We start from the raw sequence: 22,891 nt of genomic DNA, 5'->3' as shown, positions 1-22,891 counted from the left end.
TCTGAATCAATTACTAGTGTGATGTGGTATGACGGTTATAAAATGGTGATTTTTCCAACTTTATCATATCTTCATTTTTTTTCTTTTCTTTGTTTTTGTTTTTTTTAGGACCACACCCACACCATATGGAGGTTCCCAGGCTAGGTAGGGGTGGAATCAGAGCTACAGCTGCTGGCTTACGCCACAGCCACAGCAACATCAGATCCTTAACCCACTGAGCGAGGCCAGGGATCAAACCCACAATCTCATGGTTCCTAGTCGGACTGTTCCCGCTACACCATGGCAGGAACTCCCCATATCTTCATTTAGTGGTTGCTAACCTACTAGAATAAAGTGGGTTTTTTTCCCTCTCTCTCTCTCCCCCCTCCTTCTTTCTCTTCCTTTCTCTCTTACCAATGCAAACTCAGGTATTTTTTTATTCAGTGGGATTTATTTATTTATTTAATCTTCTTACAGCTGCACCTGTGGCATATGGAAGTTTCTGGGCTAGGGGTCAAATCAGAGCTGCAGCTGCCAGCCTACACTACAGCCACAGCAACATGGGATCCGAGCTGCATCTGTGACCTATGCCGCAGCTTTCACCAACACCAGATCCTCAACCCATTGAGCAAGGCCAGGGATCAAACCCACATTCTCACTGACTTTATGTTGGGTTCTTAACCTGCTGAGCCACAGTGGGAACTCCTATTCAGTGGGTTTTAATTGTTACTGTCATTATTCATCCTGATGCTCAAATTGCCACACATTTGGCCAGTAGCATGCCCTGAGAGTTGGCTTCTATATCCTTATGATATGTCCCTGTCATTTTTTTTTTTTTTTTTTTTTTTGTCTTTTGAGGGCCACACTCGCGGCATATGGAGGTTCCCAGGCTCCCAGGCTAGGGGTCTAATCGGAGCTGTAGCTGCCAGCCTACACCACAGCCACAGCAACGCCAGATCCTTAACCCACTGAGCGAGGCCAAGGATCGAACCAGCAACCTCATGGTTCCTAGCTGGATTTGTTTCCGCTGCGCCACAATGGGAACTCCCCTATCGTTTTTAATTCTTTACTTTCTGTTGATTTTCTGCCATAAGATGCTGTAAGCTCATTGTGTATACTCAGACATACTCATTGTGTATGTCTCAGACCTAGGTCAATTATTCCTCCAAGACCTCTGGTTCCTTTTAGTGAGGAATGGTATTTGGAAAATAGTAACACATAGTTATTGAGGGAGCACCGCTTCTGGACCATTTCAGAAGACAGAGTTGGAAATAACATATATATTTATATTAAAAAATACTGGAGTTCCCATTGTGGCGCAGTGGAAACGAATCCAACTAGGAACCATGAGGTTGCGGGTTCCATCCCTGGCCTTGCTCCGTGGGCTGGGGATCCGGCATTGCCGTGAGCTGTGGTGTAGGTCGCAGACATGGCTTGGATCCCGAGTTGCTGTGGCTCTGGCGGAGGCTGGTGGCTACAGCTCCGATTAGACCCTAGCCTGGGAACCTTCATATGCCACGGGCACAGCCCTAAAAAGACAAAAATAAACCAAAAAACAAAAAAACCACACCAAACATATTTTAAAACCATGAGTTTATACTGATACTGATTCCGGTCTAGTACCTCAGAGTTCTTCTTTGCCTTTCCCTATTCCATATTTGAATTTCCCTTCTCACTGTGTGAAAATAACATTGATATATCATATCAATATTGTAAATATATTTATTATATATTAACATTGATATTTTATCCCAACAACACTGATATATTTACTCATTTGATCAATTCTACAATACACATAAAATAGTTAACAGAATTGCTACAATACCACTACAAATGACAAATCTACTAACTAGAACTCAATCAAGATTTCTTTAGTGTATTTGTCCTTAGAATATACAGTGAGTACCATGTTCACAAATTACTTGAGTTAGGAGTTCTCTTTGTAGCTCAGAGGTTAACGAACCCAACTAGGATCCATGAGGATGCGGGTTCGATCACTGACCTCGCTCAGTGGGTTAAGGATCTGGCATTTCCATGAGCTGTGGTGTAGGTCACAGACACAGCTTAGATCTTGTGTTGCTGTGGCTGTGGCTCCGATTCGACCCCCCTAGCGTGGGAACCTCCCTATGCAGAGGGTGTGGCCCTAAAAAAAAAGAAAGAAAATTTACTTGAAATTACCCCTTCCCAACTTTGCTGACTTAATTTTACCTCAATGTGGTTATAAAAGTAAAAACTCTACAAAAAGATTCAGAAGAGCTATTCCCTTTTCTCTACCCCTCCACCCTATGCTTTCTATCCCCTAAAGGTTTATTCTCTTCATTAGTTTCTGCTTATCCATTCTATGCTTAATTTGCAAAAACATGTAGGTACATATATAAATTCCAATTATCCCTCCTTTGGCAATATTATATTAAAATAGCCCTTAAATATATGGATATTCGATTTCATTCATACGAGAAATGTAACTTAAAAGGATATTGAGATACCATTTTTCATCTATCAGAATGGTAAAAAATTCAAAATCTTAACCACACGGTCTGTTGGTGAGTTGTGGAGAAACAGGCACTGTCATGCATCACTACCAGGAAGGCAAAAGGGTGCAACTTCTCAGAGGGAAATTTGGCAATATCTAACAAAACTGCATTTACCCTTTGGTCAGCACTTTCACTTCTAGGCTTTTACCCTGAAGATTCATCTCCAGCAATAAAAAAAAAAATATGCCCAAGGTTATTCATTATGATATTATAATTATAAACTATTAGAAACAACACTAAGAGCCCATACATGGGGAAATTCATTGAATAAATCTTGGTTTATCTATACACTAGAGTATTATGCAGCTGTGAAAAAAAACACTATGAACTGATCTGAGTGATTTCCAAGATATATTAATAAGTATAAAGAGAGCATACGGGAGTTCCCGTCGTGGCGCAGTGGTTAACGAATCGGACTAGGAACCATGAGGTTGCGGGTTCGATCCCTGCCCTTGCTCAGTGGGTTAACGATCTGGTGTTGCCGTGAGCTGTGGTGTAGGTCGCAGACGCAGCTCGGATCCTGCATTGCTGTGGCTCTGGCGTAGGCCGGCAGCTACAGCTCCAATTCCACCCCTAGCCTGGGAACCTCCATATGCCGCAGGAGTGGCCCAAGAAATACCAAAAAGACAAAAAAAAAAAAAAAAGAGAGAGAGAGAGAGAGAGCGAGAGAGAGAGAGAGAGAGAGAGAGAGAGAGAGAGAGCGAGCATACGGCATTCCTCTGTGACTTCTCATCCTTAGCAAGTCCTCCAAGTCTGGTCAGTCACTCTGTTCTCTCCTTACATGCTCTCTACCTCATCCCCCTAGGAATCCATGATTCATTACTACAGTGGTTCTCTTATACAATATTTACCTGACAAAACCCCAAGACCTGATGTTCTTCTAGCTTTCCTACATCTTCACCTTTCCCTTTCCCTACTGATTCTTTCCCCTTGGGATTAAACATACTCAAATTTCTCTAAAAAGTCCTCCCTTGATGCCAAATCTACATCTAGCCCAGGCCTTTCATTTCTCTTCCCCTTCACAGCCATACTGAAAGGATAGTCTCTACTTGATATTTTTACCTCCTCACTTCCCAATAATTCCTCAACCCACTTCCAGCTATACCACAAAAATGACCTTTGCCAAGGTGGTCACCACTGTGGCTTCCTTGCCCTAAATTAATGGGCACTTCTCAGTCCTTACTTTACTTGGTCCCTGGCAGTATACGATAGTGCTGACCACTCCTTCCTCAATGAAATCCTACTCTGGGTTCTGTGACATCCCCTTTCTGTTTTCCTTCCTGCTCCTCTGGTTGCTCTTTTCTGATAGTATTTGCATACTCTTTGTCCAACTGGCCCTTATATTGGTTTTCGTTATGGCTCTATCCTAGGCTTTCTTCCTACTCTATACACACTTCTCAAAGACAATCACAGCTCGTTATCATTGTCCCAATCTAATGCTGCTCACTGCTCCCAAATCAACATCTCCAATGTGTACCTCAGCTCAGACCAAGTATTCAAACTACCTATCTCAAAAGCACTAGATAACACATGGGCTGTAGCTCCTGAACATTCATAACCAAGCTCATCATCTTTTCCCTCAAACTGAGTCCTTTTTCCACTGCTCCCTCACTCAGTGAATTTACCCGCCAACCAGAAACTTAACTTTCATCCTTGACTCCTCTCTTTTCCTAACTTTTCACATTCAGTCATTCTATTAATCCTACCTCCTTAATGTCTTTAAAATTCTCTGACTTCTCATCATCCAAATTATCATTACCTAGGAGCTCCCAACGTGGCGCAGCAGAAATGAATCTGACTAGGAACCATGAGGTTGAGGGTTTGATCCCTGGCCTCACTCAGTGGGTTAAGGATCTGGTGTTGCTTTGAGCTGTGGTGTAGGTCGCAGACATGGCTCAGATCCTGCATTGCTGCAGCTCTGATGTAGGCCAGCAGCTACAGTTCCAATTGGACCCCCTAGCCTGGGAACCTCCATACACCATGGGGTGCGGCCCTAAAAAAAAAAAAAAAAATTCATTATCTAGGTTCAGGTAACCTACCATCTCCTCTTCTTGAATCACTGCCACTAGCTCTTAAGTGGTCTGGCTGTTCCCAGTTTAAACCTGCAATCTTCGTTTTGAAGCCAAGATTAATTAAAAAAAAAATAAACCAACTTAAGTCTGATCATATTGCTCCATGGTAAAGATCACTGAGGGGCTCTCCACTGCCCTTAGGACAAAATGGACAGTCTTCAACATAGCTTACAGCATCCTTCATAGGAACATCCCACCTGCACTCACCTCATCAACCTCACCCCGTATCCTGTGACTGTCTTCCACTTGTGTTCTGTGACCATCGGTTCTCTTGAACTGAGTACTTTCTACTCTCTCATGCATCATTCATACGCTGTTCCTCTAATCTAGAGCTTTTTCTCTCCCTGTCTCCTCCAAATCCAGCTAGCTCCTCACACCCACCTTTCAGGTATCAGCTTAGACTACGCTTCTCTTAGAAAGCCAAGGTGGGATCTCTCCAGCCCATCATGTTTCACTCATTTGTGAAATTTCTCAGAATAATGATGGACACATGGGGGAGAAGTTGGGGATGAGGAGAAAAATGTTTATTGAATATTATGTTTAAGAGTGAAGAAGTGTGATAGCTAAGAGTATAAATTGGTACAAACTCCATGAACGGCAATTCTGTTAATATTTATCAAAAATAAGATACATATACCCTTCCGATTTACTAATTCCATTTTGTAGACATTTACTCTAAAGAAATACACCCACAGGTGTCAAATGGTATTGCAGGGAATAACACTGTACGCGAAAAATTGGAAGTAATCTACACATCCATCAACAGGAACAATTTAAATTATGGTACATTCACCCAAATGAATACACTAAAGCCATGAAAGAACTGAATATCAGAAATAGCTTTATGTACTGAAATGATAAAATCATGAAAGTATATTTTAAAATTCAAAAGTAAGGTACAAACCAATAAATATGTTAGGCTAACGTTTGTGAGAAAAGGTGAGAATTTTATGCATAAAATTTCTCTGAATTTGATCTACAGAAAAAAAATTTTTCTCTGGAAGGATACTGAAACTGAATACATTAGTTTATTATTCCGGGGAAATGAATTTAGTGGCTGGGAAAAAGAATGGAAAGGAGGACTTCCTGTTGCGGGTTAGTGCATTAAGAATCCAACTAGTATCCATGAGGATGCAGGTTCGATCCCTGGCCTTGCTCAGTATGTTAAGGATCCCGTGTTGCCGTGAGCTGTGGTGTAGATCACAGATGTGGCTTGGATCTGGCGTTGCCATGGCTGTGGCATAGGCCGGCAGCTACAGCTCTGACTTGACCCTTAGCCTTAGAACTTTAATGTGCCTTGGGTGCAGCCATAAAAAGCAAAAAACAAACAAACAAAACCAAACAAGCCAATCAAAGCAACAGCCTTTAGTAAGCCTCTACTAAAAGTTCAACACTACCTCTTAAGAGTTCTCTTTGTTTCTTTTTGCATTTTTCAAAAGTATACAAAGAAGTTAATTAGGAAATCTAGGAAAAAAATTCCCCCAGATAATAAAGAGGAAAACATTATAATCAAAACCCACAAATGGACAGGAGCATTTTACTGTTGGTTTTACCTCTTTTATCCCACCCTCACCCTTATTAAACCACCTCTCCTTAAATCATTGCAGTTGTTAACTGAAATGGCGCCCATGTGTGACAATGAGTGGGAAATAAAACAAAGGAAGAAAATGAATATAAAGCATTTTAAAAAGTTGCCATCAAACCAGCATATCAGAAAACTTCAAGAGCTTTCTTTTTTTTTTTTTTTTTGCCATTTCTTGGGCTGCTTCCGCGGCATATGGAGGTTCCCAGGCTAGGGATCTAATCAGAGCTGTAGCTGCCAGCCTACACCACAACTCACAGCAACACGGGATCCTTAACCCACTGAGCGAGGCCAGGAATCGAACCCGCAACCTCATGGTTCCTAGTCGGATTTGTTAACCTCTGAGCCACGAAGGGAACTCCAAGAGCTTTCTATAAATAACAACAGCAGCTAATATTTCAGTGTTACATACCATGTGTTTTACAGTATACTGAGTACTGCGCTAAGTACTTTACATAAATTAAATTATTTATTCCTCCTCTTAAACCTAAGAGACAAATAGGATATGCGTATTATTTTACAGAAGAGGAAATGGGACCTAAAAGTTAATGGACTTTTCCAAGGTCATATGGCTTATAATGGCATTTTTATTACTATGGGGGGATGTAAAAAAGGTATCCTCTCCAACCTCAAACTAGGAAAGAGGGAAATAAGTACAGCTGATTTTCCCTCCTCCTTGGCGTCCATGACACCAGGTTCTCCTAACTCTATGCTATTCTTCACGTCTCCTCTGGGTAGAGAAAGAGAAGAAACAGTTATAATCTCTAAATGCTGAAACACCTTGGTTCTTGGTCTTAGGCCCTCTTTGCTCTCTTCCTACTGTCTTCCCCCATGATATTATCCAGTCATCCAGTTTCATGGCTCTATACACCACTGGTTCTCAAACTTTTTAGTCTCAGGACTCCTTTACACTATTAAAAATTACTGAAGATACCAGAGTTTTTTTTTTTTTTAATGTGGGTTATCTACCAATATTTACCATATTAGAAATTAAAACAGAAATATTAACTTCATTTATAACTAATTATAATTTTATGAAATGAAATTTTACGAATTAATTTCATTTTAAAACAACAAATTATAACACATTTTTAACACATTTTAAAGAAAAAGCAACTATGTTTTCTAAGATGAACTTTTCTTTTTTTTCTTTAATCTTTTCTTAATTTTATTTTACAGCCATACCCACAGCATATGGAAGTTCCCAGGCTAAGGATGCTATGCTGCAGTTGTGTCAACACTAGATCCTTTTTAACCCATTGTGCCAGCCTGGGGATTGAATCCTCACCTCCACAGTGACCTGAGCCACTGTGGCTGGATTCTTAACCCACTGTGCCACTTGGAGTTCTTGGACAGGAACTCCAAGACAAAAGAATTATTAAGAGTGGCACAGCTTTACATTTTTGCAAAACTCTTTTTTTTTTGGGGGGGGGTCTTTTCTAGGGCCACTTCCCATGGCATATGGAGGTTCCCAGTCTAGGGGTCGAATCAGAGCTGTAGCCACCATTTATACTAGAGCCACAGCAACTCAGGATCCGAGCTGCATCTGATGCTCACAGCAACACCTGATCCTTAACCCACTGAGCAAGACCAGGGATTGAACCCGCAACCTCATAGTTCCTAGTCAGATTCCTTAACCACTGTACCACGATGGGAACTCCACAAAACTCTTTTTAATGTCTGGCATAGTGGAAGACAATGGGGTCCTTATATCTACTTTTGTATTCAATTTGTTGCAATATGTTACTTTGGTTGAAGTACATAAAGAAAATCTAGAATAATAAAGATAAGTAGTTGGAATAAGGAGGAGCATTTTAATAGTCTTTTTAGATAATTGCAGGTATCCTTCTTTGATACTACACCAAAACTGGACAAATAATAGTTTCTTAATGTTACAATGTGTAATCTAAAACCACATAAATGAGCTGGTGGTGCCCTGCTACATTAAAACGTATTGGTCTATTTTGCATCATGACTGGGTCTTTTATATATGTACGACTATTTTGAAAACAGTGACCCACTGAATTTGAAGATCTTTGATGATGATTATTATTTTTCGTCTTTTTGTGTGTGTATTTTTTAGGGCCATACCTGTGGCATATGGAGGTTCCCAGGCTAGGGGTGGAAATGGAGCTAAAGCCACCAACCTACGCCACAGCCACAGCAATGTGGGATCTGAGCCACGTCCGCGACTTAACAGCACAGCTCACAGCAACACCAGATCCTTAATCCACTGAGCAAGGCCAGGGATCGAACCCACATCCTCATGGATGCTAGTCGGGTTTGTTAACCACTGAGCCATGATGGGAACTCCCTTCAATTATTAACATTTATTATACAATATGGTTGGCATCTGTTAATATCACCATAGATGTCATCAAAAAGTCTTTTAAGAAGTATTGAGAAGCTATCAAGCTCATGATGGCAGATACAAGTTTTCTTATATTCTTTTGTTTGTTTGGTTTAAACCTCAGATTTTATCCTTGGCAAAAAATAGTGTCAGTTGTTCTTGACATTTTACTTCATTTATTTTAAAGAAAACATCTGCCAAATACCAGGTTTGAATAAACACAGTTTTTGTCTGCTAGTCATTCTTTCAGAGCATTCCATGAAAAAGAAAAAAAAAAAAAAAAAAAAAAAAAAAAGACCAGTTGAGCTTACAACTCAAACAATTGTACAAGTGCTTTTCCTTACGAAAACTGTCATAGGAATTCCTGTTGCGGCTCGGCGGTAACAAATCTAAATCCTGAGGGTGCAGGTTCGATCCTGATGGCCTTGCTCAGTGGATTAAGGATCTGGCATTGTGATGAACTGTGGTGCAGGTCACAGACATGGCTCAGATCTGGTGTTGCTGTGGCTGTGGTGTAGGCCAGCTGCTACAGCTCCAATTAGATCCCTAGCCTAGGAACTTCCCTATGCCACAGGTGGGCCCTACAAAGCAAAAAAAGAACAAGAAAAACAAAAACCATCATAGTTTAGTATGCAGTAGTATTTTATAGGTTCTTTCCACCCCATAATATAGAATACTGAAGAGATGTGTACTTAAGGGTTGCAATTCAAGATTAGTAACTTATAGGAATTCCCGTTGTGGCTCAGCAGTTAACAAAAAAAAAACCCGACTAGCATCCATGAGGACGCGGGTTCGACCCCTGGCCTCGCTCAGTGGGTTAAGGATCTGGCATTGCAGGGAGCTGTGGTGTAGGCTGCAGACACAGCTAGGATCCCGAGTTGCTGTGGCTCTGGCGTAGGCTGGCAGCTACAGCTCTGATTGGACCCCTAGCCTGGGAACCTCCATATGCCGTGGGTGCGGCCCTAAAGAGACAAAGACAAAAAACTTTTATTGCTTTACATCAAGGCCATTTAAAGTAAGACTGTCTTTTTTCACTGCAAGTTCAGGGGATGGGTAATTCAATTAATTTGATATTACATGCCTTGATTCATTCTAAAGTATAGTTTTAGCACTTTTCTTTGGTAAATTTTTTTTTTTTGGTCTGTTGTCTTTTTAGGCCTGCACACACGGACTATGGAGGTTCCAAGGCTAGGGGTTCAATTGGAGCTGTTGCTGCCAGCCTAAAGCCAGAGCCACAGCAATGCCAGATCCGAGCCACATCTGCGACCTACACCACAGCTCACAGCAATGCCAGATCCTCAACCCACTGAGCAAGGGCAAGGATAGAACCCACAACCTCATGGTTCCTAGTTGGATTCGTTTCCGCTGCACCACGACGGGAACTCCTTTTTTGTAAATTTTTAAAGGAATTAATTTTTGTGTTTTTTTTGTTTTGTTTTTTTTTGCAAATAATCTTTTAGAATTACGAAAATAGTTTTGACTTCATGGATTCATTTGAAAGGTCATGGGGATCCCCAGGAGTCTGCAGACCACACCTTGAAAACTGCTACTATTAGACTATTACAATGACTTCCCAGTTTTTATCCCAGTCTATGTTCTTTTGGTTCCAGACCCACTGAACTCTGTAACAATGATAAAAATGTCTTTGCACTTATCAAAGGCCAAGTCCTCTGCCTAAATTCTGAATCTTATCCCCTCCAGTCTTCCCTAGGACTTTGATCCTTTAGTTGTCCTGTCCTAATCCTGTATTCTTTTTTTTTTTTTTTTTTGCCTTTTTGCCATTTCTTGGGCCGCTCCTGTGGCATATGGAGGTTCCCAGGCTAGGAGTCTAATTGGAGCTGTAGCCACCAGCCTATGCCAGAGCCACAGCAACGCAGGATCCGAGCCGCATCTGCAACCTACACCACAGCTCACGGCAACTCCGGATCGTTAACCCACTGAGCAAGGCCAGGGACCGAACCCGCAACCTCATGGTTCCTAGTCGAATTCGTTAACCACTGCGCCACAATGGGAACTCCCTAATCCTGTATTCTAATCCTTTTCTCTCTCATTAACATAGACACAAACTCTAGTATCTCTTCTCATTCTTATCTCTCCTTTGATCCCATAGGCTCCTCCAGCTACTGCCCCATTTCTCTGCTTCCTTTTGCAAACGAAGTCTTTAAAGAATTGTCTTCATAACTCAATAAAGTTGGAAAACAAAAACAAAGTGACTTTGAAGGGTGGAAGTGAAGGGAATAAAAAAGATGTCATTCTTCCTCCAATCTGCTGAAATGACTTCCCATTGGTTAAAGCCAACAAGATAGCAGAGGACGGCAGGACTACTGACATGTCTGTAGAAGTCAGCTGCCCAGGTAGTGAGCTGAAGAAAGAAAGGTGAAGCACAGATGTGGAAGGGCAAGAGAAGACATCTTTTCTAGTTTATTTACCCTATTTACTGCTTATATCCTATCTTTCCTTTCATCTAGGGGAAAAGTTTATAACAACTAACTAAATAATTTTCATCACTCTCTCTAAAAAAAAATAAATAAAAAATAGAGTTGTCTACTTGCTGTTGCCATTTCTTTACCTCCAATTCACTCCTCAACCCCTTCGATCTAGTATCTATTCTCACCACTCAAAAAAAACTGCTCTGATACAACTACAGATGTGATAAATTCATTTGAGTAATAAAAAAAAGTAAAAAACAAACAAACAAACAAAAAAAAAACCCACTCTGGTCAAGACCATCATCATTATTTTGTCCTCACTTATTCAACCTCTCAGAAGCACTGAGTAGAACCGACCACTCCTTTCTTGAAATATTCTCATTACACTCTCCTCTCTCTACTCTCTGATTCCTTGCTACTTCACTGATTCTTTCATGGGTTAACTTTTTTATCTCTTTGGCTTTTATTAATCAATGTCGGAAAGCTACAGTACCTCCAGAGCTAGGTCTTGGACCCCATTCTCTAAAGCTCCATGGATGTCTGAAGTCTTCAGATTTTTCCCTATAGTCCAGACCTCTCCCCCCATTAGTACCATCAACTGCCTACCTGACATATCCATAAAGCTATCCAACAGGCTTCTAAACTTAATATGTCCAACCCCCGATTCTCTCATGAACCTATTTTTCTCCTAATTGTCTTTCAATCCACTTTCATTTTTCTAATCTCACAAGTGGCAAAGTGGGATTTAAGCTAGATCTTTGTTTTAACCTCTAAGCCCGTGGGAATTCCTTCATATTATGCACTGCTACTATACAGGTCCTAACCAAGGTGGCCTTTAGCCAAGTGCAAATTCAAACAGTTCATTCACTTTAACATATTTTTGCATTTGAGTGCCAAACTTTTGGAAACAATAGATAGAATCCTGTTTTGTGTTCTTAGAAGTTTCTAAATCATTGTGGACAAAGTTATCAAACCAGGAAGAGATAGTAGAGAAAATATGGGTTGTGCGGAGGTAAGGTTAAAAGGAGAAGCCCTGCCAGCTAACATTAACTTGCTACTCGGCATCTACCAGACCTGGATGGTGAATTTCTCAACCTCGGCTTTTTTGGCATTTGGCTCTCAGTAATTCTTTACTGTATTGTGCTTGTAGGGTGTTTAGCAGCATCCCTACCCTTCCAGTGGTACCCTTCTAGTTTTCACAGCCAAAATTGTTTCTGGCCATTGCCAAATGTCCCCTTGGAGGTAAAACCTCCTATGCCCCACCCCCAGCTGCACTAAAGGGATGTGCTTTGGGTTATGTTCCAAAGGGAATATGTAAAGAAATTAAAAAAAAATAGAGTAAAGGGAAAATAATACAATTATTTTAAAAAATGTTTTTTAGAGGTATGGGAAATAATTAGGATATAAAACTGTAAAAGGGTTTAGCAAACTATAAATGGTATGAACCCCATTTTGTAGAAAAAAATTACATAACCATAAAAAAAAACCTGGGAGACTTAATAATTGTTATTTATTAAACTAGCTTACAGTGAACCAGGCACTGTATTAAGCACTTCATAAAATCATCTCATTTAATCATCACAACAATTCTCAGTTACTGCTCCAGTCTGCAGATCTGGAAACTGGAGGTAACTTGCCTAAGGCTATGTAGCTATAGAAAAGGTAGGTCTTGAAAGTAAAGTTATTCAGCTTCAATGCCCAGCTCTTAACTAGCATTCTGCTTCATAATGAACAAAAGCAATATAACAAACATTAACAATGTTTATCTCTGGATGGTAGAATTAAAAGTGATTTTGTTTTCTTCTATGTTTTTTCTCATTTTTCTGTCTATTCCATATTTTCTACTGTAATATTTATTAATTATTATTATTATTATTTTTGTTTTTTGTCTTTTTTGCCATTTCTTGGGCCGCTCCCACGGCATATGGAGATTCCCAGGCTAGGGGTTGAATCGGAGCTGTAACTGCCAGCCTACACCAGGGCCAGAGAAACGCGGGATCCAAGCCGTGTCTGTAACCTACACCACAGCTCACGGCAATGCCGGATCCTTAACCGACTGAGCAAGGCCAGGGATTGAACCTGCAACCTCATGGTTCCTAGTCGGATTCGTTAGCCACTGCGCCACGATGGGAACTTCTATTACTTCTTTAATCAGGAAAAAATTTTAAGTGAAACTTGTAGACTACTTGGTAACGTGGAGAAATAATTATTACAGAAAAGATAGACATACACTCAAAAAAAGAAAGAAAAAAGAAAAGATTCAAAATTCAGTGTAAAGTGTGACTACAACTATGTAAAAATATGCAAGAGATAAAGGAAGTATATAAAATACTAATAGTAATTATATTAGGGATGAGGGAATAAGAAGCAATTTTTATTTTCCTTTTCCATATAACTATTAACAGTTACATAATGGTAAAAGTTTATAATGAAAAAGAAAGCAATAATAATCATCTATAATTTCATTACCTTAAGAGAACATTGTTAGTATTTAATAAATTTCTTTCTAGTCTTTTTCTAAGATCAGCATAATCACTTACAAACATTAATGTGTTTGTAGGAACCAAAGAGAATTCTTATTCAGCCTGCAGATGACACTAAGTTGGATAGGACAGCTAAAAGGTGGATTTAAAAGATGATCTTGAGGAAGAAAAGAGAATGGAACTAACATTATGGAGTGTCTCTGTGTCACACACAATGAAAAAGCTGAATTGAAGGCCTGACAATCTATGGACTGGAGAGTACAACACTGGACAAGGTGCTGGTTTTTCTAAACCTTTTCTGGGGGGCCACACCCTTGCATGCATAAGTTCCCAGGTTGGGCATCGCACCCATGCCATGACTGTAAACAGTCACAGCAGTGACAATGGTGGGTTCTTAAGCCGATGAGCCTTGAGGGAACTCCTAAACCTTTGAAAAAAACAAACAAACAACTTTTTTCCTATCTACCTTCCCCAGCATTTCTTTGAAGTTAAAATGAGAAAGTGTACATGCCTGCAAGTGTGTATATGTGAAAACACCTTGTAAACTCTAAATTCCAGTACAAAGGTAAGAATCCCTGCTGTACAAGCCAACAGTAAAAACAGCAGTATGCAATTCAGTACCTGTTTTCTAAGTACAAAGGAAATAATATGGCTAAAACCCAATTTCTGTGTGACCATGTCAATCACTAATCTTGATTCTGATTTATCTGCCTAATAAAGGAGAGGTAACCTTCAGGTATGACTTGCAGAGAAAAACTGTTTATGCCTAGAACAGTGCCAAGAGGATTCTCTGCGGGTAGAGAATGGAGAGCCAGCCATCTACAACTCAGGTGCAAAGTGGATCTCTTACCTGCAGCTCTGCTTCTAGGCCCAGTCTCCTGATAAAGGGGTCAGTGACATGGTAGCGCCGCTCAAAGCTCAGGGCACCTCGCTCCTGGGGATAGAAACAAACTCATAGCTTCAATGATTCAATTCAACATGATTTACTACATGCCTGTTACACATACAGCACTGTGGTGGGCCCCACAGGAGCTAGAAAAGAGAAAATAAACTGGCCTGCAGGAGCTTACACTATACTTGAGCAGGGATTAGAGAGTAATAGAAGAGAGTATAATTATAAACACTAAGTTGTAATTGTTGGGTTATAAAAAATTTTTTTGAGGAGTTCCCGTCGTGGCTCAGTGTTTAACGAATCTGACTAGGAACCATGAGGTAGCGGGTTCGGTCCCTGGCCTTGCTCAGTGGGTTAAGGATCCGGCATTGCCGTGAGCTGTGGTAGGTCGCAGATGCGGCTTGGATCCTGCGTTGCTGTGGCTCTGGCGTAGGCCAGTGGCTACAGCTCCGATTTAACCCCTACCCTGGGAACCTCCATATGCCGAGGGAGCAGCTCAAGAAAAAGGCAAAAAGCCAAAAAAAAATTTTTTTTTGAAACAACACATAGGGAATGTTTCCATATTTAGGTTAGAGAGGGTGGGCATCACCTTAAGGGCACATATTGTGGAGTTATACAAAAGAAATCAGTAACATGCATGTCCCTCCAACTCTATCATTCTGTGCCTCTAGGGATTGATCCTTGCCCCTGAGGGCCACCCAGCCTAATGAAATCTCTCTCTCTCTCTCACACACACACACACAAAACTCCACAGATGGACAAAGCTGCAAAAGGATTCAAGGATATAGGGGAAAATATATGAAACACAGACTAACATGCACCAGGAACATGGCTCATGTAGAAGCATGCACTCAAGCCCTCTGGATGGTGACTACAGCTTATGCTGCATGACACTTGATTTTTTTTTTTTTTCCTCTTTTTTGGCTGTGTCCGAGGCATGCAAATGTTCTCGGGATATAACCTGCCAGAGCAGCAACCCAAGCCACAGCAGTGATAAGGCTGGATCCTTAACCTGTTGAGCCATCAGGGAACTTCTGCATGCCGCTTAATTTTTAAAAGACCTTTGGCATGCAATGTTTATGAAATACTTTCTCAGGTTCTTTCGGATTTCATTCTCAAGGTCAGCCTGCAGGCACACAGACTTTATTATCATTTAACAACAGAAAACAAGGCCCGGGGAGGTAAAATGACTAAAGTCTTATAGGTAACACTTTATAAGGGCAGTGGTGAGATTAAGCTCCTGATCCCAGCTTGGGGTTTTTACTTCAGAGGTACATCCTGTCTTGGTCCAATCACTTCCATTAAACCCCTGTGTTCCTCTACTGAGAGTTTCCCTGAGAAAGCCTGGGCTACCTCCTAACTGAACTTGATTGCCCAGTCATCCATTCATCTCACAGTACGGGAGTGTTTCCTATGTATAAACTGCAGAGAAGAGGTGCAGACTTTGGTACCAGAGACCCTCAAAGAAGAGTCTCCCAGCTTCTATTATATGTACAACTGAGCAGCCAGAGCAACATGAAGAAGCTCTATTGACTCCTGCTGTCCCCGACTCCCCACCTCAACACAGATGAGCGTGCACATACTCCCCTCCCTCACCAGACTCCATCAATCTCAGCAGCCCAGGTAAAAGTGCTTGGACAGAGGAGTCTCCATGAGTTCCATGTTCTTGGATAAAAGACTGGAGTCAAGAGACCTGGATTCTAGTCCTGGGTTTGCCACTAATTAGTTATGTGATTTCAGGCAAGTCATCAACTTTAGTCCTTGGTTTCTTTGGCGATAAAACAAATCTGTGAGGGAAAAAGGACTTTATGCTCTGGTTTGAAGGTTTAGGTTGCTTACCTTGATCTGCCTACGGATGAGGTCTCTAGTTATGTTGACTTTTGCCATCTTCTTTTAATGGATTCAACACAAGGAAGCTATAGAAGGATCTTCAGGACCCTTGAGCATCCCAGCCAAGCCCAGGTCCACAAGACTCGCATTTAATTACCTGGGGGAAAAAAATCATCAAATGTTGGGTGATGGAATAAGGTGGCTTCAGAGCTCTGATTTCACCCCTAAAACAGCTCACCAGCCTACCCAATAAACTGACTATTGCCTATAATTTATGACATGGTGGCCTGGCCATGCTCCACAATAAAGAAGAAATTCTGAAGTGTGAAGGGGTTGGGGAGAAACAATGATTCACAGCCACAGGAAGCACTGGAACAAACGCTGAAGGAGCCATGTGTGCTTCTCCAGAAAATGTGTGTGTGTGTGCATGTGTGAAGGAAGACGGAAACACATCCTGAAAGTAAGAATAAGGCATACACAAGAAAGACGTCAAGTTTCACTTGCTCAGTATGTATCTGTGGCAACCAGTCTGAAACTTCTAATTATGTTTCAAAATCCTTGACCTTCGGCTTGGCTTTCCCCAAAACCAAACAGTATCACAGACAGAACATTTAACCCTCTAACAGATTCACAGAATCAAAGAGCAGGCAGGAAATGTACAATGACCATGTCCAACATAAAGAAATCCCTCTTTGGAGTTCCCGTCGTGGCTCAGTGGTTAACGAATCTGAATGGTTGCAGGTTTGATCCCTGGCCTTGCTCAGTGGGTTAAGGATCTGGCGTTGCTGTGAGCTGTCCTATAGGTCACAGATGCAGCTCGGATCCTGAGTTGCTGTGGCTCTGGCATAGGCTGGTGGCTATAGCGCCGATTCAACCCCTAGCCTGGGAACCTCCATATGCCACAGGAACGGCCCAAGAAATGGCAGAAAGACAAAAAAAAAAAAAAAAAAAGAAAGAAAGAAAGAAAGAAAGAAATCCCTCTTTAATACCCTGAACAGTAGGCTTTCAGACTCAGAAGCTCTTGAAGCAACCTATACCTTTGTTATACAACTTTGATGGGAAGAAAGACCAAGTCATTTCATTTCTGATAATTTACCATAAGAAAGCACAAAATATGAGCAATAAAAAAGTTCCATATTGGAGTTCCCATCATGGTGCAGGGGTTAACGAATCCGACTAGGAACCATGAGGTTGCGGGTTCGATCCCTGGCCTTGCTCAATGGGCTAAGGATCCGGCGTTGCTGTGAGCTGTGGTGTAGGTTGCAGACGCGGTTCGGATCCCCCATTGCTGTGGCTCTGGTGTAGGCCAGTGGCTACAGCTCTGATTCGACTCCTAGCCTGGGAACCTCCATGTGCCACGGGAGCGGCCCGAAAAATGGCGAAAAGACATTAAAAAAAAAAAAAAAAAGTTCCACATTAAAGCATATTCATCACAGATTTTATAAAAGAAAAAAAATTAAAACCACCCAAGTTTCCAATGATAGATGGAGGAATGGATAAATAATGTATAGCTATATGATATCCTGCAATATTAGAAATGCTACTTATACAGGAAAAATGCTTATATCACATCAAATATTTATATAATAACATGATACTTTTGCAACGAACACTATTATAACAGCTATGTTTTAAAAAGGAAATATAAAAAATAAAAATTCCCATCTTTGGATAATAAATAGCTTGACTGTTTTTCTTTTTCCTTCGGCCACATCCACAGCATGTAAAAGTTCTGGCCTGGGATTGAACCCTTGTCATAGCGGTAACCAGAGCCACAGCAGTCACAATGCCAGATCATTAACCCACTAGGCCACCAGGGAACTCCTCAAATTTTTTCTATAAAAGCACACTAATTTTACAATCAGGAAAAAAAAAAAAAAACCTAGAGGAAAAAAAAAAACCCATTAGGTTTTAAAAGAAAGTTCTGCCTCCTGTTACTTCCACCTTTTGGTCCTGGTTCCACCTCTGAAGCTACACAGGAGATCTAGTCTTTCTTCTTCATGATGGCCCTTTGTGCTGTGATGATGGTTTGTAGCACCCACCCGGCCTCTCTGCCAACACCCCCACAAGCCAGGAGGCCTCCCGGGGCCACTTCTGGAACTCCTGGCCTTGGGCTTCCCATAAATTCCCAGTACACCTTCCTGAAACAAACCTTCTCTATCTATGAGCAGACTCCTTCCTTTCCTTTGCTTTTAACCACAAAAAGAGACTCTATGAACACTATGCTATTGCAGATTTTTTTCTCTAGTGTTATGCACACAGTAGGACAATAAAAAGCTTGCTGCCCGATGAGATATTCCCATTCAGCCCAAGTTCTTTGTGGCTTATTCTTCCATAAACTATTTTGGGATTTTAAGCTCTGAAAGGGCAAAAACCTTCCCTTACAATGTGGAAGCCACACAGAATTGCACCTTAGTGAGCATTACTAGGGATATAGAGAAGTCACTGGTACTATTTAGGATCACAAAACTTTTGAGCACCAAGAACATTCAAGGATGCCATCTGAGAACTATAATTTCAGGATGCCCTTTCCAGGGCCTCTGGCCAACAAATTAAAAACATGAATTTGAACAAACTGACATAAACTAAGTACTGGCCTACAACTGTGTTTATGGTTCTCATATGTGATATAATGTCAGGACCAAAACAATAACAGTAACTGCCCACACAATCACCAAGGATATGGGGTAAGGCTTATTATAACGGAAAGAACACCAAAGTCAGTGGGAATATCTGGTATAGAGTAAGACCAGTTATGTGGCCTTGGTCGAGTCTTTTAATCTCTCTAAATAGGCACCCATTCCTGTGACTCACAGGCACAGGAAGCACTGGAACAAACACTGAAGGGACCCTGCTGGCAGGAAGGGGTGTTTTCTTTGCCATCAAGGTCCAATCAGCTGGTGGTGGTGGTGTAAACTATATAAGTGGCAATAGTGACTTCATGGACTAGTTCTATGAATAACTCAGGCTATGGGCTCTGGTTGTTACCCAGTTTCCCTTGTTCCAGCCCATTTTTCAAACTTGGCTCTATGCCCTCCCTCAATATTTTGTGAGTTTCCCTAATATCCTTTCAAGACTCAGCTATAGTTGGTTTCTGTTGCTTACAACTACAAATCCTGCCTGATACAGAGGGGCTCTCTGAGAAGATGGTATTTAAGGTGAAAAGTGAATGACCAGAAGATACAAAGTACTAGGGGGATACACTTCTGAGGAGAGGGACAGTGCTAAGTGCTAAGACTGGTTCAAAAACTTGTATGGTAGATGCTATTCCTATCTTCTCTTTACAGATAAGGAAATAGTGCCATGGATATGAAACAATTTTCACAATGCAACAGCTAATATCCCTGCTCCAGCTCCAGGTTTCAAACCCAAAGCTTCATGCACACTCTTAAACACTATGTATATATGAATAAATTACTACAGTATGCAATTTCCTAGAGCAATGATCACTATAAGAATACCCCAAAGAGCTAACTAAATTGCTGCTACTCACTCATTAATTCTCTTAAAACATTTAACTGAGTTTTTACCAAGCACTGTGCTAGACATGGGGGAATAATGAAATGAAAAATACAGTGCCTATACCAGGAAAGCAAAGAATTAAAGGCAAGGGGCTTTAGCTAAGATTGGTATGTGGCTTGGAAATACTAAAAAGAATAAGAGTGTGTAAAAGCAGAGAAACCAGGCAAGCAAAAACCACTACAATTCAAGTAAATAGTAAAATGGAAACTGAGATTTAAAACAATATCAGACTGGCAGGCAGAGATTTAAAACACAAAATGTCAAATTTAACAAAACTACTGCTCAGTCAGTATTTGTGAACATCTCCGTTCCCATTCGGAGAAGAAATGATAGCACACTCGCAGATAGCTCATTCTGGAGCACAGCCCACCTTCCCCTCTCTTAAGGAAACAGAGATTCAGTGTCTTTCCACAAATTTTTAGAGGTAGACAAGAATACCTGGAAATAGTTCTAAGGTAGAGATTATTTAAAAGGCTCATTATCAGAGGAAAAAAAATAAACTGGCTAGCATCAGAAGAGAAATAAATAACCTCAAATCTATATGGGGCAGCCCCAGAAACCTACGGAAATTAAAAAAAAAAATTTGCAGGGGGCAAAATTAGTTTTATACTTCAGTCCAAAGTCTCTCAAGTACAAATAATCAGATCAATAAATAAAAGTTACATGAATATGAGATCACGGTCAAATTTTTAAAGCATTATTTTAAGGGATGTTCTGAAATAATCAATTCCACAGAGTAAAGAACCCACAGATATGAAATGATATGAATGAAAGATATGTAATTGACAAAAGGAAGTTTTTTGTTTTGTCTTTTGCCTTTTCTAGGGCTGCTCTCGCGGCATATAGAGGTTCCCAGGCAAGGGGTCTAATCAGAGCTATAGCCACCGGCCTAGCCACAGCCATAGCCACAGCAACTCAGGATCCAAGCCGCATCTGCGACCTACACCACAGCTCATGGCAATGCTGGATCCTTAACCCACTGAGCAAGGCCAGGGATCAAACCCACAACCTCATGGTTCCTAGTCGGATTCGTTAACCACTGAGCTACGACGGGAACTCCAACAAAAGGAAGTTTTATATACATATTATGTATTATATATATATATATATATATGTACACACACATACATACATACATATAATTAAACATTAAAAAAGACTACATCAAGGGGATTTCTATATCTGGTACAGTATGCAAATTACATAGCATCCAGTTCCACTGAAAGGCATAAAGATCAAAATAAGTGACCTCAGGAATCCATATGAGGGGAGTTCCTTTTTGCGCCTCAGTGGTTAATGAACCCGACTAGTATCCATGAGGATGCGGGTTTGATCCCTGGCTTTGCTCAGTGGCATTGCTGTGAGCTGTGGTGTAGGTCACAGATGTGGCTCGGATCCTACATTGCTGTGGCTGTGGTACAGGCCAGCAGCTACAGCTCCTATTCCCTCCCATGGCCTGGGAACCTCCATATGTCGTGGGTGTGACCCTAAAAAGACAAAAAAAAAAAAAGAATCCATATGAATCCATAAATCCACACAATAAAAATTTCAATGCTTATTATGCCAGGCACTGTGCCAGACTTTGAAAATATAACAAAAAACAAGCCAAACAAAGACCCTTCTCTTCAAGAACACAGGATATAGTTGTCATTAATTGAATATCAATGGCACCAAGGCTACTGTAATTGGAGCTCCAGAGAGGGACTAAAAAAGGCTAATTTAACCAAATGACCAAAATGAATAGTTAGGACAATAAATTCAGAAGAAACAACATGGAATGTAAATTGAATCTTTTTTTTTCCTTTTTAGGGAGGCACCTGTGGCAAATGGAAGTTCTCAGGCTAGGGGCTGAACTGGAGCTGCAGCTGCCAGCCTACACTACAGCCACAGCAATGAAGGATCTGAGCCACATCTGCAACATATACCGAGGCTTGCAGCAATGCTGGATCCTTGACCTACTGATTGAGAGCAGGGATCAAACCTGCATCCTCATGGATACTAGTTGGGTTCAACAAGCCATGACAGGAACTCTCTAAATCTTATTTATACTTATACATTCATACATCTTAGAAGAAAGCAAAAAAAAAAAAAATGACAGCAAGGGAAACAAACTAAACACATAATAGCAGAGCTAGATAAATAACTGGGAAATCACTAATGAAGAATGAAGACTTTAACAGACCACAAACAACTTTTAATGTATCTTCTTTATCCTAAGGATAGTGACATTAACTGAATAAACTCTAATTTTCACACTTAACATTGAGGGCTAACTTGTTTGCAGAAGGTGAAAGCTTAATATAAACTTTATCTAGAACACAAAAGTTTAATAATGGTATTTACTTATAATTTAGGATATTACAGGCAAATTCTAGCTGCTACTCAATGGAAGGGAGGAAGAATGAAGACAGTTTCTGAGAGTGAAGAGTATGAGAAATATAAAAATACCTAGGCACAGAGGAAAACATATGACTTAATGCTACCAAAAAAAAAAAAAATGAGCTGCTATGCAGATGTTATACCTTCTAAAAGGTATTCTATTCCTGGAGCTCTAAAATGCCTAGCACTTAACATCACCCCTTCCACAAACTTTTATCCTAGACTATTGGGAAACTTTCTTCCATGGGCATACCTCTGCTATAGTTACAAAGGAAGCTAATAAAATAAAAATTCAACTAACAGTTCAATTTGGAGGAATTAATCTCATACTTTATAATGCAAAGGGTACCAGTAATCTAAGAGCCTGAGGTTATCAAACCATAGAACAAAGTACACCTGGAGAAGATTATGCATCTGGAACTCAAGACTGAATGGTCATATCCGAATAAACATGAGGAACCACCCATTTCAGGTGTGCCATAGTCCTTGTCTGGGCTCTGGTTAAAGTAGCAGAAAGAGAAGCAGACTTCAGCAGAATTCAGCACCTGGGCCTGAATTCCAGTCCCCAAGTTATGCAAACCTTTCTGAAGTTTCAATTCTCCCATTTGTAAAATATGGATACTAACCTACTTAAATGGGCCATTGGGAGAAATAAATGAAATATATATAAAAGTACAAAATATAGGAGTTCCTGTTGTGGCGCAGTACGAAACGAATCCAACTGGGGACCATGACGTTGCAGGTTAGATCCCTGGTGTTGCTCTGTGGGTTAAGGATTCAGTGTTGCCGTGAGCTGTGGTGTAGGTTGCAGTCGTGGCTTGGATCCTGCATTGCTG

General features: G+C 40.7%; 1 protein-coding gene across 11 annotated transcripts in view; it reads right to left on the bottom strand.

Moving 5' to 3' along the window:
- Positions 1–22,891, bottom strand: part of WDTC1 (WD and tetratricopeptide repeats 1) — a 69,376-nt gene that overhangs the window by 34,984 nt on the left and 11,501 nt on the right. For 10 of the 11 annotated variants that reach the window (XR_014804784.1, XM_084958106.1, XM_084958111.1 and 7 more), the window contains 2 exons: positions 16,164–16,311; positions 14,283–14,366 (listed from right to left, as the gene is read on the bottom strand). Coding sequence is in view for 10 of the 11 variants with exons in the window: in XM_084958106.1 (XP_084814232.1) it covers positions 14,283–14,366; positions 16,164–16,211 (132 nt within the window). In the remaining variant the exon portion in view is untranslated. 11 annotated transcript variants of the gene reach the window in all.

This window comes from Sus scrofa, chromosome 6, assembly GCF_054392235.1.
Source record: "Sus scrofa isolate SSC_HxYL_T2T_F1_AM1 chromosome 6, Sscrofa_HxYL_maternal_Yorkshire_Landrace_v2.0, whole genome shotgun sequence".
NCBI lineage: Eukaryota > Metazoa > Chordata > Mammalia > Artiodactyla > Suidae > Sus > Sus scrofa.
The sequence above is the reverse complement of the archived record's forward strand: the minus strand, read 5'-3'. Positions and strand labels throughout refer to the sequence as shown.